The sequence below is a fragment of the Seriola dumerili genome, unplaced genomic scaffold (assembly GCF_002260705.1).
Source record: "Seriola dumerili isolate Sdu_G_001 unplaced genomic scaffold, Sdu_1.0 BDQW01000674.1, whole genome shotgun sequence".
Lineage (NCBI taxonomy): Eukaryota > Metazoa > Chordata > Actinopteri > Carangiformes > Carangidae > Seriola > Seriola dumerili.
The window spans coordinates 780,539-795,208 of NW_019174929.1; the positions used below are offsets into that span (position 1 = coordinate 780,539).

Genomic DNA, 14,670 nt, shown 5'->3' on the forward strand with positions numbered 1-14,670 from the left:
GATGGATTATAATTCAGATTCAAACTTTAGTTGAATTAATCAATTTCTCTGTTTCTCTGTCATGAGATAAAAAAAAAAAATCCAGCACTTTTATTTCGCAATATTGAATAAAACAGCAGAGGGTGAGACTGCAGGCTCCATTGTGGATCACCATCCTATCCATCCATTCATCCATCCATCCATCCATCCATTCATCCATCCATTCATCCATCCAGCGCCTGGTCTGTGCGCAGGCTGTTCACCACATCACTCTGAGCCCCGAGGAGGAGCGGAGAGGAGAGCAGCAGGTCTCCGACATGGCTAAAGAAGGAGCAGATATGACAGAGGAAACCGAGTACATGATAGACAAAACTGTGGGGAAAGAAGCGGAAAACGTGGAATCGTCTGGCGATGCCAAAGAAATGCGAGCGGTGATACTGGCAGGTTTTGGAGGTCTTAACAAACTCAGGGTGACCAGGAAGCCAATGCCCGAGCCTCAGAACGGTGAAGTGAAGATCCGCGTCAAAGCATGGTAAATATGACAAAATCAGCAACACATTTCACATGTGTTTACGGATTGTGATGAGCTTCCTACCCACAGCATTTGTGACTAGTATGAACGATGATGAATAACAACCGGAGGAGGATTTCGCAGTCATGAAGCCACAGGTCTTTTCTTGAAGCAAAACTGATGTCAGTCTAGGCAGAATTTTATTTTTTTCAAGCAGGTTCAGTCATTGTTTCAGTACAATTTCTGTTTTTTTTTTTTATATAACTGCTCTATTTGCAGGGTATTGATCAGCTCGTTTCATCCTAGACTACAGCTTGAGCCTTTGCCCAGTGTTGGCAATCCTACAGTTCAGGGAAATTAAAGTGTATTCCGTTTTATTTAATGGAGAATGCCCGTTGAATCTGGCCTTGTATTCACAGAGGTATAGCCAGTGACTCACTGCTGATAATCATGAAAGAGAAATAGTACTGGGTAATCCCTAGATCTCTCAACAACCTCTAAATATTTGTATTATTGATTAAATAGCTGCCAGTGGTCAGAGACAGGTCAGATGCATTGTTTCCACCCAGATATTGAATCAGGGTCTATTTATTCTTTGTTGCAGTGGCTTGAATTTCCTGGATCTGATGGTACGTCAGGGGACTATTGATAATCCTCCAAAACCTCCTCTTGTCCCTGGGTTTGAGTGCTCTGGAATAGTGGAGTCTGTGGGTGAAAACACAAAGGGATTTGAGGTTAGTGAAATGACATGTTGTGCATGTTGTGATCTATTACTAAATGTTTCCAGATTCTAAACCAATGAATCTGCATCAGCAAAACCTAGAGTTTTAAACACATGCTCAGAGTGCAGTAATGAGAAATAAATTAGAGTTAATCCATAATTTACTGTACAAATAACTCCCTCCTTAGTGTGTGTCTCATGATTGTTTCACATCAGTGTCTGCTAACTCAACATGTTTCTTTCAGATAGGCGACAGAGTTATGGCTTTTGTGAATTACAATGCCTGGGCAGAGGTGGTTTGCACACCAGTGGATTTTGTCTACAAGATGCCAGATGAAATGACTTTTGCTGAAGCTGCAGCGTTCTCCCTGAACTTTGTGGCTGCCTATATGATGCTCTTTGAGGTTGCCAATTTGCGAGAGGGGATGTCAGTGTTGGTGCACTCAGCAGGAGGTGGTGTAGTAAGTCCATTTCTTATACGACTGATGCACAGTCACAAAAGAAGTTCAGCTGTTTCATCTAACTGTCATTATAACTGGCAGCTACATGACTACAAATGGAATAAGTTGTCTGTTCCCTGTTTTTGTGTAAGAGCTGTTGCATATTTCACAGTGCAAAATGAAGATATATAGTGATTTGAATTATTTCTGTCTAAAACGTCTTGAACGTCCTTTAGAGTTATTAAAATTTTGAAATGACTGAAAGAAATGCTTTACTTTTCAAAAGACAGAAATAAAGATATAGTGAGTTATAACTAAAGCTAAACAATTAATCAATAGTATTACACAAACATGACCGATTAATATGATTAATAATAATATGTTATCCCTATATCAATATATCTACTTTTTAATGAATGTGTGTTTATTATGTGACAGTGGATTCTGTTGTATTTTTTGCAGTATATTTGGAGTTAACCTCTGGGCTCTCAGGCTCTGATAAATTGTTGCAACTGTGTGTTTATTTCCAGGGTCAAGCTGTGGCTCAGCTGTGCTCCACTGTTCCCAATGTCACCGTGTTTGGGATCGCCTCATGTTTCAAACACGCAGCCATCAGGGACTCTGTGACTCACCTATTTGACAGAAATATTGATTATATACAAGAAGTCAAAAAGTAAGCATGGAAAGTTTGTCTGGATCATGGTTGATTTGAGGCTGAAACGTCTTTGTTTACTTCCTCGTGGTGTCTTCTGGAAACATTCATTTGTTTAGGGTTAAAATAAGATTGAATTTGAAGGCATCACCAGGCTGTTGCATGTTATACATGTGAACACATGTGATAACGTGGACCTCGCAGAGCATAGAGGACTGTGCGAGGGTGCAGATGTTACCTATTACCTTATTTGGTCTTGTGTGGCCATGGTCCCCATGGCAACTCGCAGCTCATCTCAGAGAGCAGCAGCATTGTGTAGGGCGGAGGTCTGCACTGGTAGTGTGGAACAACTGCGCCAATTAGGGCTGAGCATTGATACCCTACACATTTCATTCACAATACAATGTACTTACACACCAGTTTACACTACAAAACACCTTGTAGCAAACCCGCCACAGGTTTACTGCAACTCTGCTATAAAGTCTTTATCTTTTTCTAAAGATGTTGATTACTCCATCACCACACCGCCTCCTCCACTTTACAGAGCTTTAGCAGTCATTTTTGTCTATACTGTGGAATCATTTAACCAGGACAGATGCACCAGCCACTCTACATATGAATTGCGCTGTAACACTGGATTCATCTTATTATAATACAGAGGGATTCAAATATTGTTTCATTAGCACTGATTGTTTCATGCTTTCTACTTACATATCAACAGTGGTAGTGGATTAATGTGCCTTTCATCTCTCTGGCCCACACATTCTTCTCAGGATCAAGAGCAAAGTACAATTAAATTAATCTTTTTACAAAAGGCAAAAACCATGGGAATCACAAGACCACCAAGCAGTTTAGCCAAGCCGGTGTCCAGGGCCACAAGGCAGACAAGTAAGGAATTAAGGTGCCCTTGATAATAACATGCCTTTCATTCTTTCATATACATACATTTAATGAGTCTCATTATGCCAAACATTTTTGTCTGATTGATTCTGTGTGTGAAAAGAACATGAACCTTTTGCAACATGTTACCGCTGAGGAGCAATGTGGGCACTGCGAAACATCAATAATCTCTTTATAAGAAAACTGTAGGCAGAGTCAAAAGAAAAATGTGGGTTGCATGCTGTAACTTTTTCCTAGAGTAAGGCTCCAGAGAATCAATTCTTATATTTTATAAATCCATGATGATGCTGCTCCAGAGTTTGAATCATGAGCTGAATATATGGCCTTATAGAGTGTTTTGCACATTTCGTGCTCACAGTCATAAACAAGGTAATTCAGCCTTGGCACTGTGAATGTATGAAGTCGGCCTTTTATTGTACTTGTATTGTACTATCTCAACTGCTTGAAATTTTTTTGTAGATGTACTCTTTTGTAGATAAACTCAGAAACGGTTAGTTGATTAACTGATTGGTGGATAGACAGAAAATTCATCTGCTGCTATTTTAGGGCTGTAAATAATTTTTATTATTGATTAAACTGCTGATTATTTTCACAGTTTGGCCTGTAACATGTCAGAAAAGCACAGATCACAATTTCCCAATCCAAAGGTGATGTTTTCAAATTGCTTGTTTTGTCCAACGAACAGTCAGAAACCCAAAGATATTGAGTTTATTATTATGTAACACAAACAGAAGCTGCAAATTCTCACATTTTAGAATCTGGAAATAGGTATTATTCATTATTTCATCTTAAAAAATGACTCAAACTATCGAAAAATTACCATTTCAACTGAAATCGTGACTCATATAGCAATTGCAATATCTGCCAAAATAATTGCAATATACTTTTTTTTGCATATCGTTCAGCCCCAGTTCAGACTATACTTTTGCATGTACATCAGTTTATATGAATCCCACTTTTAGTGGACTTCACCTTTACTTTGTTCTTAATGTTTTAGAATTTCTCCAGAGGGGGTCGACATCTTGCTGGACTGCCTGTGTGGGGAGAACACGGGAAAAGGCCTGAATCTGCTGAAGCCATTGGGAACTTACATCCTCTATGGTGAGAACAATACTTACACTTTCACTGTGTGTCAGTGCAAACTCTGAGTTTCCATTTATCACTTTCAAAGTGAAAATAACAAACTTTCTAGTGTGTTAGTCAAACTTAAGTCAATGTGCTTCAACTTTCAGGTTAATATTAGAACTAAAAGGAATAGTTTGACACTTTGCGAAATACACTTGTATGTGTTACATGGGAAGATTGTTACCACTCTTATATATGTCCAATTATATTTAAATTTGAGCCAAGAGACAGATAGCTTAGCTTAGCATAGTTGCCTGGTGATATCTAAACAAATACATATAGCCGAAATCATAGCACAGTATTTGAATATGTTTGGTGATTTTGTCAAACAACGTTGTGGTTATAAAATCAGGATTTAAGCAGCTTGGAAATGGCTTGGAATTTAACACGTAGTCTTAATGTGCTACGTTTCGGCCATTATTTCAGTTTGTTCCATTGTTTGACAACCTAAACAGAAAAACAAATTCAGCTGTATTAAAATACTGTGTGTGTGAGTACAGAGAGCTGGAGAGAACACGATCACGGTCAGTTGTTTACAGTGGTTCCAACACAGTTTTCAATTACATCGTCAGTTTCGCACATTGACCATACACGGTCCAGCCAAATAAGTTTTGACCTGGACATGAGAGCGGTATTGATCTTCTCATCTAACTCTCAGCAAGAAAGTGAATAAACAATTTTCCCATTATGTCGAACTATTCCTTTAAAGACGAGTCTTGCATCCATTTGGTGTGTTGGTTACTGGACTGGGTATGAAATAGTGAGACTCACTTGACTAAAACATGCTCCATAGCCTGAAAATGAAATTCATTGTCCTTCACAGCTTCCATTCTTATCTGATTTCTGTTAATTACTTTAGTTCCTGTCAAGCCTCATGAATCAAGTAAGAGCATAAGATTAATTCATTAGTTTTAGTTATATTGAATATGTGCGAAGGCATGCTCGCACAGATCTAAGGGTCTGAAGGTGCCAACTGTTTCTCCCCCACCTCACCCTTCATGCTTCTTGGCTGCCTATTAGTGACCAGCCACTTCTGTCTAGCCATTTGCACAGCATACAGAAATCCTTTTATTTTTGTTTTTTCAGGCGCGTCAAACATGGTAACTGGGGAAACAAAGAGTTTCTTCAGCTTTGCAAAATCTGTGAGTCAGAGATGCAGTCTGTCATCAAATTTGAAGGAAACAGTATCTGTTACTACCCAATGAACATTTCATGGCAAATGAAACACACACACACGCACAAATGAGTCACTCAGGATGAATGTGTTTGTGTTTTTTTTTTTCCTCCAGTGGTGGCAGGTGGAGAAGGTGAACCCTATTAAACTATATGAGGAGAACAAAGTCATAGCTGGATTCTCGCTCCTCAACCTCCTCTTTAAACAAGGGAGATGCAGTCTTGTGAGATCAGTGATGGACAAACTCTTGTGCCTCTATGACCAAAAGAAGATCAAACCGGTAGTGGACTCCCTGTGGGCACTGGAGGAGGTAAGAGCCTGATCAGAGTTGATCAGAGTGATCAGAGGCTGTAAGATGATGAAGTCAATGATGATGAGATTAAAAAAAAAAAAAAAACAATAAAAAATCGTGATCACAGTGTTAACATGAACGGAGATGTCAGGGAAGATTTTATGCAAACATTTTGGACGGCATGTAATCTTTTGTTTGCCCCTGCTGCTTTCTGTGGAACATTGTCAGCTGTTGTCGGACACTCTTCCACAGTTGGTGGGTAGGTTGCATCTTCCTGTTCCCAAATTATTTCACACCCACACAAATCCCGACAGGCCATATGTTGATCACTTAGCTCTCAATTTCTAGAAAGTCCCCTTTTCTTACTGTGGTTATTCACTAAGTGGTAAACGAAGCCCCATAACTGGAAAATTTGCCTTCACAAAGATACCAAGGGACATTTGAACACACTACTAGATGCGATCTCTTTCAGAGAGTGTCTAGTGTCTCATTAGCTGTGGTGTATCTGAGACCATGACTAAAGAGACAATCAGGGCAGGACTGTCTCAGACAGGTAGACAATGAAGTTGCCTTAGAAAGCTAATAGCCTGTTTCTTGATTTCCTGTTTTTTTCTTTGTGTGTAATGCTTGTATTTACAAAGCTCTTTTGTGGGACCATAGCTCTTCACATCTCAGGTGGTGCCTTTGCAAATAGAAAACTCTTAACTTTCCACCTGCATGGCCGACAGTAGAGAGGGGAGAAGTGGCACAAACCAGTCCCATATATCTTTTGGTATATCTTGTTGGCTGCATTGGGATCTTTTAGGATTCCTTTGTTGGTCAGATGATAAATACAGGCAACATATCCAGATCAAAAGTTTTCTACCTACACAGATGTTGTCACCTATTTGCCTGATGAGACCATTTTTGACTGAAAACTGTGCAGCTGTGCTTGTTTGAGTAGTTTGTTGCACCTTTATTATTCTTGTTGGTTCATGAAGCTTGGTGACCTCATGACATAGCCCCGCTTTTAAATTGGGTGTTTTTCCACCCATTACTAAAAATCTAGTAATTGTTTACATGACATCAATTGTTGGAGGTTTGTCCTCAGCAGCAGGGAATACTTGTCTGTAAGTATAAGCCACAAATGTAGAGTCAAGCTGATCAAACCCAAAACTTTTGAGTGTTTTGGCTTCTCATGATGGAAGACCAGCACCAGCACCAGTCTCTACACTTAAACCTCATGAAGCTGGTTTGGGATGAACTGAACAGAAGGTGAAAGCAAATCAAAGTGCAACACATTTGTGGGAACTTCTGTAACAGTGTTGGTAAGGAACTTTCCAAACAATGTTTCATTTCCATTGTATTTATTTGTTCTATGCTTTAATGTCAGAAATACTGAGACATTACACTATGTACATTTTAGAAACAACTAGAAAGTGTCCTAAAATTTACCCCCATACTTACATGCACAGTTTTACCTGAAAGGAACTTACTTGATTTTGATCACTGTTCAAATTAATGATATCAAAATGCATCCTCTGTATTTACAAGTAAAATGTCAGGAATTTGTTACACACACACACACACACACACACACACACACACACACACACACACACACACACACACACACACACACACACACACACACACACACACACACACACCACACACACAAATGCTCCAAGAATCCAGATAAGAGCAGAGGCAGGGCAGGTAATACATCACAGGAAGCAGATTACAAGTCATTCCAAGCTTTCTCTCTACATTCAGAGAGAGAATATGCTGATGATAATTGCTGTTTTCAGATTTTCAATTCTCATGGGAAACTTTCCCTGCACTGTTGTCATTAGAATTTGGCTGATTGCTCAGGCCATTCACTGGAACCATTGCCCATGAAGAATCTCATTAGATGGGAGGATGGCGTGGGATGTGGTGTCAGGGGCACAGCCTAGTTCATTTGTTTATATGCCTGGAAGGAGAATTCAGAGGGCGTTTGTTTACAAGTTGACCTTGGTAACCCTTTTTAATGGAATGAAAAGTTGTACAATGTGCCACACTTGAGCAGGATAAGACATTAATCAAGAGGTTTTTTTTTTGACCACCAGCAGTTTCAGTGAGGAAAATATTAATTTGTCTCTATCACTTGGGGTTCTAAGAGGAATTTTTTTTTAAGATGCTACATACAGTATCTCACAGTGATTACTGGTCATTGTACACAAAGACTTATTTCACCCAGAATGCCATTGGAACTTATCCCCTCTCTTCTGCAAACTTGCTACCTCGCAGCCAAGTGCTGGACAAGTTTCTGACCTAATTTTGCTCTTGGCTTGATTTCCGGTATTTCATTTAACAAATGAATGCTTGGGACACAATGGCTTCCAGACAAAGAGGCACATTCAGTTGTGTCTCTGTGTGGATTGTAATAAGCAAGCAAGATATGGCATCCTGTGTAATCTTTTGTGATGTGTGATTTTTTATTTTTTTCTTTACACGATGAGTCAGAGAAGCTTTCATGAGTTGCATTGATCTTTTATTGTTTATGGTTTCGGACTGCTAGGTTGTTGCTGCCCTCAAAATACTTTTGTGGAGTCTAGAGTGTAGAGTTGGATGAAATCATGAAAGTGATTGCACTTGCCCCACTTCTCCCATTCCCTCACCACCATGCTGATAGCAATCAGACTGCAGATGATTGAATACATGGACCAAAGCACCGATGGTCTCAAACTGACATTCTGGCATATCATCTTCTTACTTACTTGTCAGTTATATTCGCCCAGCAGTAGCACTGGCATGAGGATTGTTGAATTCGAACAAAATGTCAGCTAATAAAATACGCTGTGAACAGGTGCTTCCACAGACCCTGGTGACAGAAGCCCGACCTTCATTTTGGCAGTAGACTCATTAAAAGCTCTGTCTGTGATCTGTGTCGTGTTAAAATGTTCGCAGTGTATCTAGGTGTCAAGCACTACTGTCCTATATCAGTACAACAGACGTAATGTGTCAGTCTTTGTTCATTTAGTAATAGCGTCTGCAATTTTAGTTTGTTTTTGAAAGAAACATAATCACTGCTTTTTTTAATGTAATATTTGCATTTGGGTTATTCTAAATGTAAAGTCTCACTGTTATAAAAGGGAGTCTGGTAATTACTCTAAAATATGGGAGTGGAGAAGAAGTGGAAAGACAATGAAAAGCCCATGCTTCATCCTTCAGTCATCCTCACATGGATGAAACCAACTCCAGATAGCTATTATGTCTTTGCAGAGTTGGTGTATGCTTTTTTTTTTAAGAAAGTTATTATTAAAATCATTTGTTTTTGTAGGATGTGACTAATTTTAAAATTGTAAAAAACACAATCCTTTTTGTTATTAGACCCCATGCTACCCTGCCGGTCTAAAGCTGGTCAATCAAGAGTCCTAATACAACCTATATTGTTCCTGCAGTCATAGGTAAAATGAAGCAGTGTAGTTATCTGCTTGATATAAACCTATGGATCATTACTACAGGCAGTGAGGTATTCAGTGTGATGTCAAACGTGCCCAGCAGGATGAGTCAGCATCATCTAGTCAACATCAAGGCCATTAACATTTCTCACAGAGCGAGTTATAGCTGTTATAGCTATTCTGAGAGAGGAAAGGAGTCCTGTGTCTGCAACAACCAGGAAATGGTTGCAAAAGTGTCTTTTTTATTATGTCTTTTTTAGCAGGTACTTTGAAATGTCTTTTCAATGTCATAGCGGACTTCCCCTTGGAGAACTTTTATTGTTGGAAGCTCTGCGTCGTTCTGCTCATAAAAAGACACATTTTATGAGCAGAATTTATTTTATAAGTAGAAGTGAAACGTTGTAAAACACCCTCATTTCTAACACATTTACTACAAAAATTTTACAGTTCAAATCTGGTTTTAAAACATTGGTGCCCTGGGCACTTTGGGTTTTTCTACATGATCTGGATCAGACATAGTACCAGCCTAATGCAGTTCTACAACAAGAACCTATAGAACTTCTCTGAAACTCGGTTGCTTTAAATAAATTCCACTGACCACAAAGAAGAAAGAAGTAAAATTTATTTTACGCTAAATTAAAATCACCCAACCAAAATAAGACATCTGTTTGTATGGATAAACCCAACTATGTGTTACAGTTTTATTCATGTTCCTTTTTTTAATCACTAATATAGTCATGCTTTTAGATGTTAAAAATTAGAGTCGGCATTGTGTGAGATTTCATTTGTGATATCACATTTGATGTCTGCACCTGGAGCTTGTTGAAAGTAAGTTGACTGTTGTGTTTTATCCTCAGGTAAAAGAGGCCATGCAGAGAATTCACGACAGAGGCAACATAGGAAAACTTATTCTGGATGTCGAGAAGTCTCCCACTCCTCTGGTAACAACATTTTTTCCTAGTTAGTTATTAGAAAGCAGAAAGCTAAGTAGCTGGGCCATTGGGCCACATTTCTTAATAAGGATTGATTCTAAGATTAAAGTTTTTTTCTAAGTGCAGTTCTACAAAGATGTACACTTTTCATACCAACTCCTGCAACAGCACTTTACATTTTTTACAGTAAGAGTGGCTGTAGTTAACTGTCTGTATACTATCTTATAATATATAAAAGAAACTTTAAACACAAACTAGAAATAAAAAACTTTAAATAAAATACAGTTTTTTTTAATCGAACAAGAACAAAAACATGTAATTAAAGTATTATATGACATTGATGGTTGAGGGTGTTTGACTGAAAGGAGGAAGAAGAAACAGGAGGAAGATGAAAATAAATTGGCAGATGTACAGTAAGAGGACTCACAGTGCAGAACCAGATTGGGGGAGTTTCAACAAGTTATTGAGGAATAAAGAAAACACCCCCCCCTTGTGGTCGTCCTGGCCTCATTAATGCAGCGTGGTGTTCTGTTGATAAATAGTTAAATCTGACATTTCCAATGCCTACTGCACAGTTTCAGGTCCAGTCAGGGTCATAAGGAGGCAGTGAGCAGGATTTCCTCCTGTTTTACGGCAGTCGTTTCCATGGTGATCTCAACATCACACTACAAACTTTTAGAAAGTGTCGACATGCCTATATACAGCTGCCCATTAGCCGAGAACACATTTACATATTGACTGCACCAGTATACACTTAATGATATCTGAGTAATATTCTATCACTGTAGATGGCCAGCGACAGCACAGAGACCAGTGAAGCAGGAGAGGAAGAGGAGGAGCCCGAGGGTGACAATGACAGCAAGGAGCGAATGCCTTTCATCCATTAGACCCAACGAAGCCCTCTGCACTACGCCTAGAGTGTGCGGAGAGGCTGCACAGCTTCACCACAGAGGAACACAACCACACACCAGTGTTGTGCAGTATGTGCTGTATGCATGTATGCATGAATGTATGTATGTACAGTGTATGTTTGTGCCTCTTACCTATTGTTTGTCAGTTGATTGGTCAAGCAAAAGTTTTGGGTAAATGAAGACTAATTACATGTTTGTCACCCAGGCAACAAGTGTAAGTGCCATTCTTGAAATAGTATTATTATATTTTTTACTGTATTATGAAGTAACATTATGCTAGTCAATAATGTGAATAGGTCTGTGCCCGTTTTACAGTTAATTTCATCTGCCAGCAGTTTATTGAATTAGCAACAGACTTGTTATTATCACTTTAAGCGTAGTATCTTTAAAATTAGATTTAGTCAAAGCTCATAAGTGTCATATGCTGTAACAAGCTTAGCATGTCTAAACATTTCACAAGATGGAAAAACATTTGATTTAATTCTTATCTGTCCTCAACGACGACAACTGAAAAATTAGAGCAAACAAGTTACGCTGAAGTTTGAGAAAATGACCCCAAATGTGTTGATGCTCCTGACCAAGCGAGTGAATCACTTCTCATGTTACAGTAGTAATACATAAGCCAGAAGAGGTAGAAAAGTCTGTGTGTAGATATTTGCATGATATTTTATTCTTCTGTGCCAACCTTGTAATATTATGGGATCACCAGTGCCTTTGAGCTACAGACGAGTCTTTGATACTTGACATGTTTTCCTCGTGTGAAGTTCATATTGAACAAACAAACAAAAAAGGTCGTTTCAACTGGAATGTGAAAATGGATGCATATACTATTAAAATTCTTCCTTGCATGATCATGTAATTTTGTAGTAAGGAGGACATATTTCCCCACTAAACTGTATATTCAGAAGTTTTTACTCAGTATATGACACCTTACAGTGTTACATTTATCTTCAGGCCATGTAGACAGTTTTGTAAACACTGGGGTAACACAGAAAAAAATTACAGTTTTAAGACATCAAATTTATATCTGTCAAAAACTTGCAGATTATATATAAATACAAGAAAGACTAAGATTAATGAGTAAATTCTAGATTTTCTTGAGGAGGATCATGAAATAGTCAGACTGCAGTCCGAGGTTTGTGGAGTCTCTGCTTTACTTGTCTGACCAAAGTTGTTTACTTGCTGGTGCCTCACAACAAAAGTGCCATGAGACTCCCAAGATAAATTATTTTTACTATGAGCTGATGCATAAAACCAGGGTGATGTAGGTTTGAGCAGCACTGTGTGTTACTTTATTTTAGTACGATGCCCTTCTACTTTGCTCTGAATCTGCAAGTTGCTAATGAAATGCAGGAGAGGAACAGCTGACAAGGAACAAATGTTTGCCACACACGCTCGCAGTCAGCCAATCAGATGATTGATCTGTTTTTATTTCTAATTTCTCAAAGTAAAAACAAACGTTGCATTTCATTTTCACTATTTATTCGGCCTTGCCTATTCAGTGTGCTAGTCATCTGATTTGTTTATTACTTCAAGTGTTTTCTCACACGGAACATCACAGAAACAATGAAACAAGTCAACGTTTGATAATCATGCCGTTTAAAATTTTTTAAAAATGGATCAGCTTAGCAACACCAAAACTAACAGGAGTAAACACTGCATCCTTCGAAGTTGAATGATAAATGGTGGAGAGACAGTGTTAGTGGTTGCACTCAAGTGATGAAATTAATCATTTTAGAAATTGATTTCTAGACTTGGAAAAATGGAAAAATGATGCATAGACACTGCAAATACATCTAAGTTTTGATGCCTTTAATGTCAGGTCTGTTTGTGTGTGTGTGTGTGTGTATGTGTGTGTGTGTACGAGTGTGAGAGAGAGAGACAGAGAGAGAGAGAGTGTGCATGTTTTTAAGTGTGTGCCTTGTAAAAAAAAAAAAAAAAAAAAGAAAAACGTGTCTAAAGAAGTGTTTGGCATTGTAGTATATTCACGAAATTCCTTATAAACTCTGGTTTACCTGTGGCCGTATATTTTGTCACATTTTTTTTTTGTTGTTGTGTACTTTCTTTGAGTACAGCTCTGTTTACTTGAATAAATTTATCTGCAAAGTATTCTGTGATTGTGTTTGGTGTTAATTCAATGTTTGAATATATTTCACATGAGATTTACGCCCTCCCTGAAAGTATTTCTTTCCACATTACATTAAAAAAAATGTCCCACATACTTCTCAATCTTATTTAAATGTGTTTATTTTGAGCTTATGAAATCAATGAGGAATAATGACTTTTACCTGGACTCAAAACACAAGTTGACTTTATGAGTAGTTCTTCATGTTATGAATGTTTTTCAGTGTACATTACATTTGAAAACTTGCAATATAGTACTAATATATTGCAAATTTCTGTATAATCCCTCAGTTTGGCACCAGATGGCAACATAGTTCTAAACTGTTTCAAATTCTACAGATAACAGTGGATATCAGTTAATATTTTCATCACCAGAGGAACACGCTGGTTACGAATTAATGCTTGTGTTCTAACATTACTCAAATGTGCAACTGTTGACCTTTGCTGCGATGTTCACAGGTAGTCAGCAGTATTGCCAGAATCAATTCATGTACTGTTGGCAGAACTGCTGCACACTATATTTTATTCATGTGGTCTCTTAATCATTAATTATGAATTAAACCTGGACTACTGATCCTCTGTAAAGCAGCTCCCTGTCTCATCCTCAACTCGGGGCCCAGTGTTAGTTTTGGGTGTTATGTTTGCCTCAGGATGGAAAGAGAGTAGTGTTAGAAGAGATCACATTGGAATAGCATGTGCTAATACAGCTTTTTTTTTTTTTTTTGCACGCTAACTAAACATAGAACTTGGACTCAGTACTGTGCAATGAGTCTGAATTAAATGGATGTTTCATACAGTACCATTTCACATCTACTGCATTACAGTAACAGTAAATACAAACATTTCTATCTTCTTGTATTTTTATTTCAAGGTAAAGTTTGTATAACCTGCTGGACAACAACACAAAAAATAATCTTATCATACCAGTAGGTGTATGTTTTGAAACTAATAAAAGAAGAGTTTTTAATTAGCAGCATGTGTGGTTAGAATACACTATACGTGTGTGGAGAACGTATTATTTAGTACAGCCTTAACTGAAAGGTAATGCTCTAATCTAATATACAATTTGAAGACTGTAAAATGGTAAAACATACACGAGATGACTTTGAGAGTTGTATTACTATATTGAGCCCATATGCCCGAGGGTGTTTCTTATTTAGCTCCCGCCTCCCATCTATATACAACGTCTCACTCTAAAAATAACTTTGCCCGCAGCAGAGCTGAGAGCTGGACTTTCCTCAGGTCTAATAGTGGAAGTCTGTGTGATTGAAACATTGCAAAGATATCTACAGTGTATAAGTAGCAGCAACATTTACTTGGTTACTTGTTTTCATGTACTGACAGGTGTGAATTAAACCCTTATTAGTGTAGCTTAATACCACCCAGTGTACATGAATCCTATATTTCCCTGTCAGCTGGTATCATTCAATAATCACACTTTTTTCTGAGTTGACACCCAGGTCTAACATTATTTTTCTCTTGTC

At 38.2% G+C, this 14,670-nt stretch overlaps 1 protein-coding gene across 1 annotated transcript; it reads left to right on the forward strand.

The window, feature by feature from the left end:
• Positions 1-263: 263 nt before the first annotated feature.
• On the forward strand, positions 264-12,955 carry vat1l (vesicle amine transport 1 like). The gene is made up of 9 exons (XM_022765366.1): positions 264-511; positions 1,095-1,224; positions 1,457-1,672; positions 2,182-2,324; positions 4,201-4,304; positions 5,415-5,470; positions 5,618-5,812; positions 10,077-10,160; positions 10,940-12,955. Exons 1-9 carry the CDS (start codon positions 297-299, stop codon positions 11,036-11,038), a joined length of 1,242 nt encoding a protein of 413 aa, XP_022621087.1. The 5' UTR covers positions 264-296; the 3' UTR covers positions 11,039-12,955.
• Positions 12,956-14,670: the final 1,715 nt, after the last annotated feature.

What these genes read in the sequence shown, in the direction of transcription:
- vat1l (XM_022765366.1), top strand. Translation starts at nt 297, where the DNA reads ATGGCTAAAGAAGGAGCAGATATGACAGAGGAAACCGAGTACATGATA. An exon ending in AAGATCCGCGTCAAAGCATG is followed by an intron (nt 512 to 1,094) that starts GTAAATATGACA and finishes TCTTTGTTGCAG; the next exon opens with TGGCTTGAATTTCCTGGATC. An exon ending in GGGAACTTACATCCTCTATG is followed by an intron (nt 4,305 to 5,414) that starts GTGAGAACAATA and finishes TTGTTTTTTCAG; the next exon opens with GCGCGTCAAACATGGTAACT.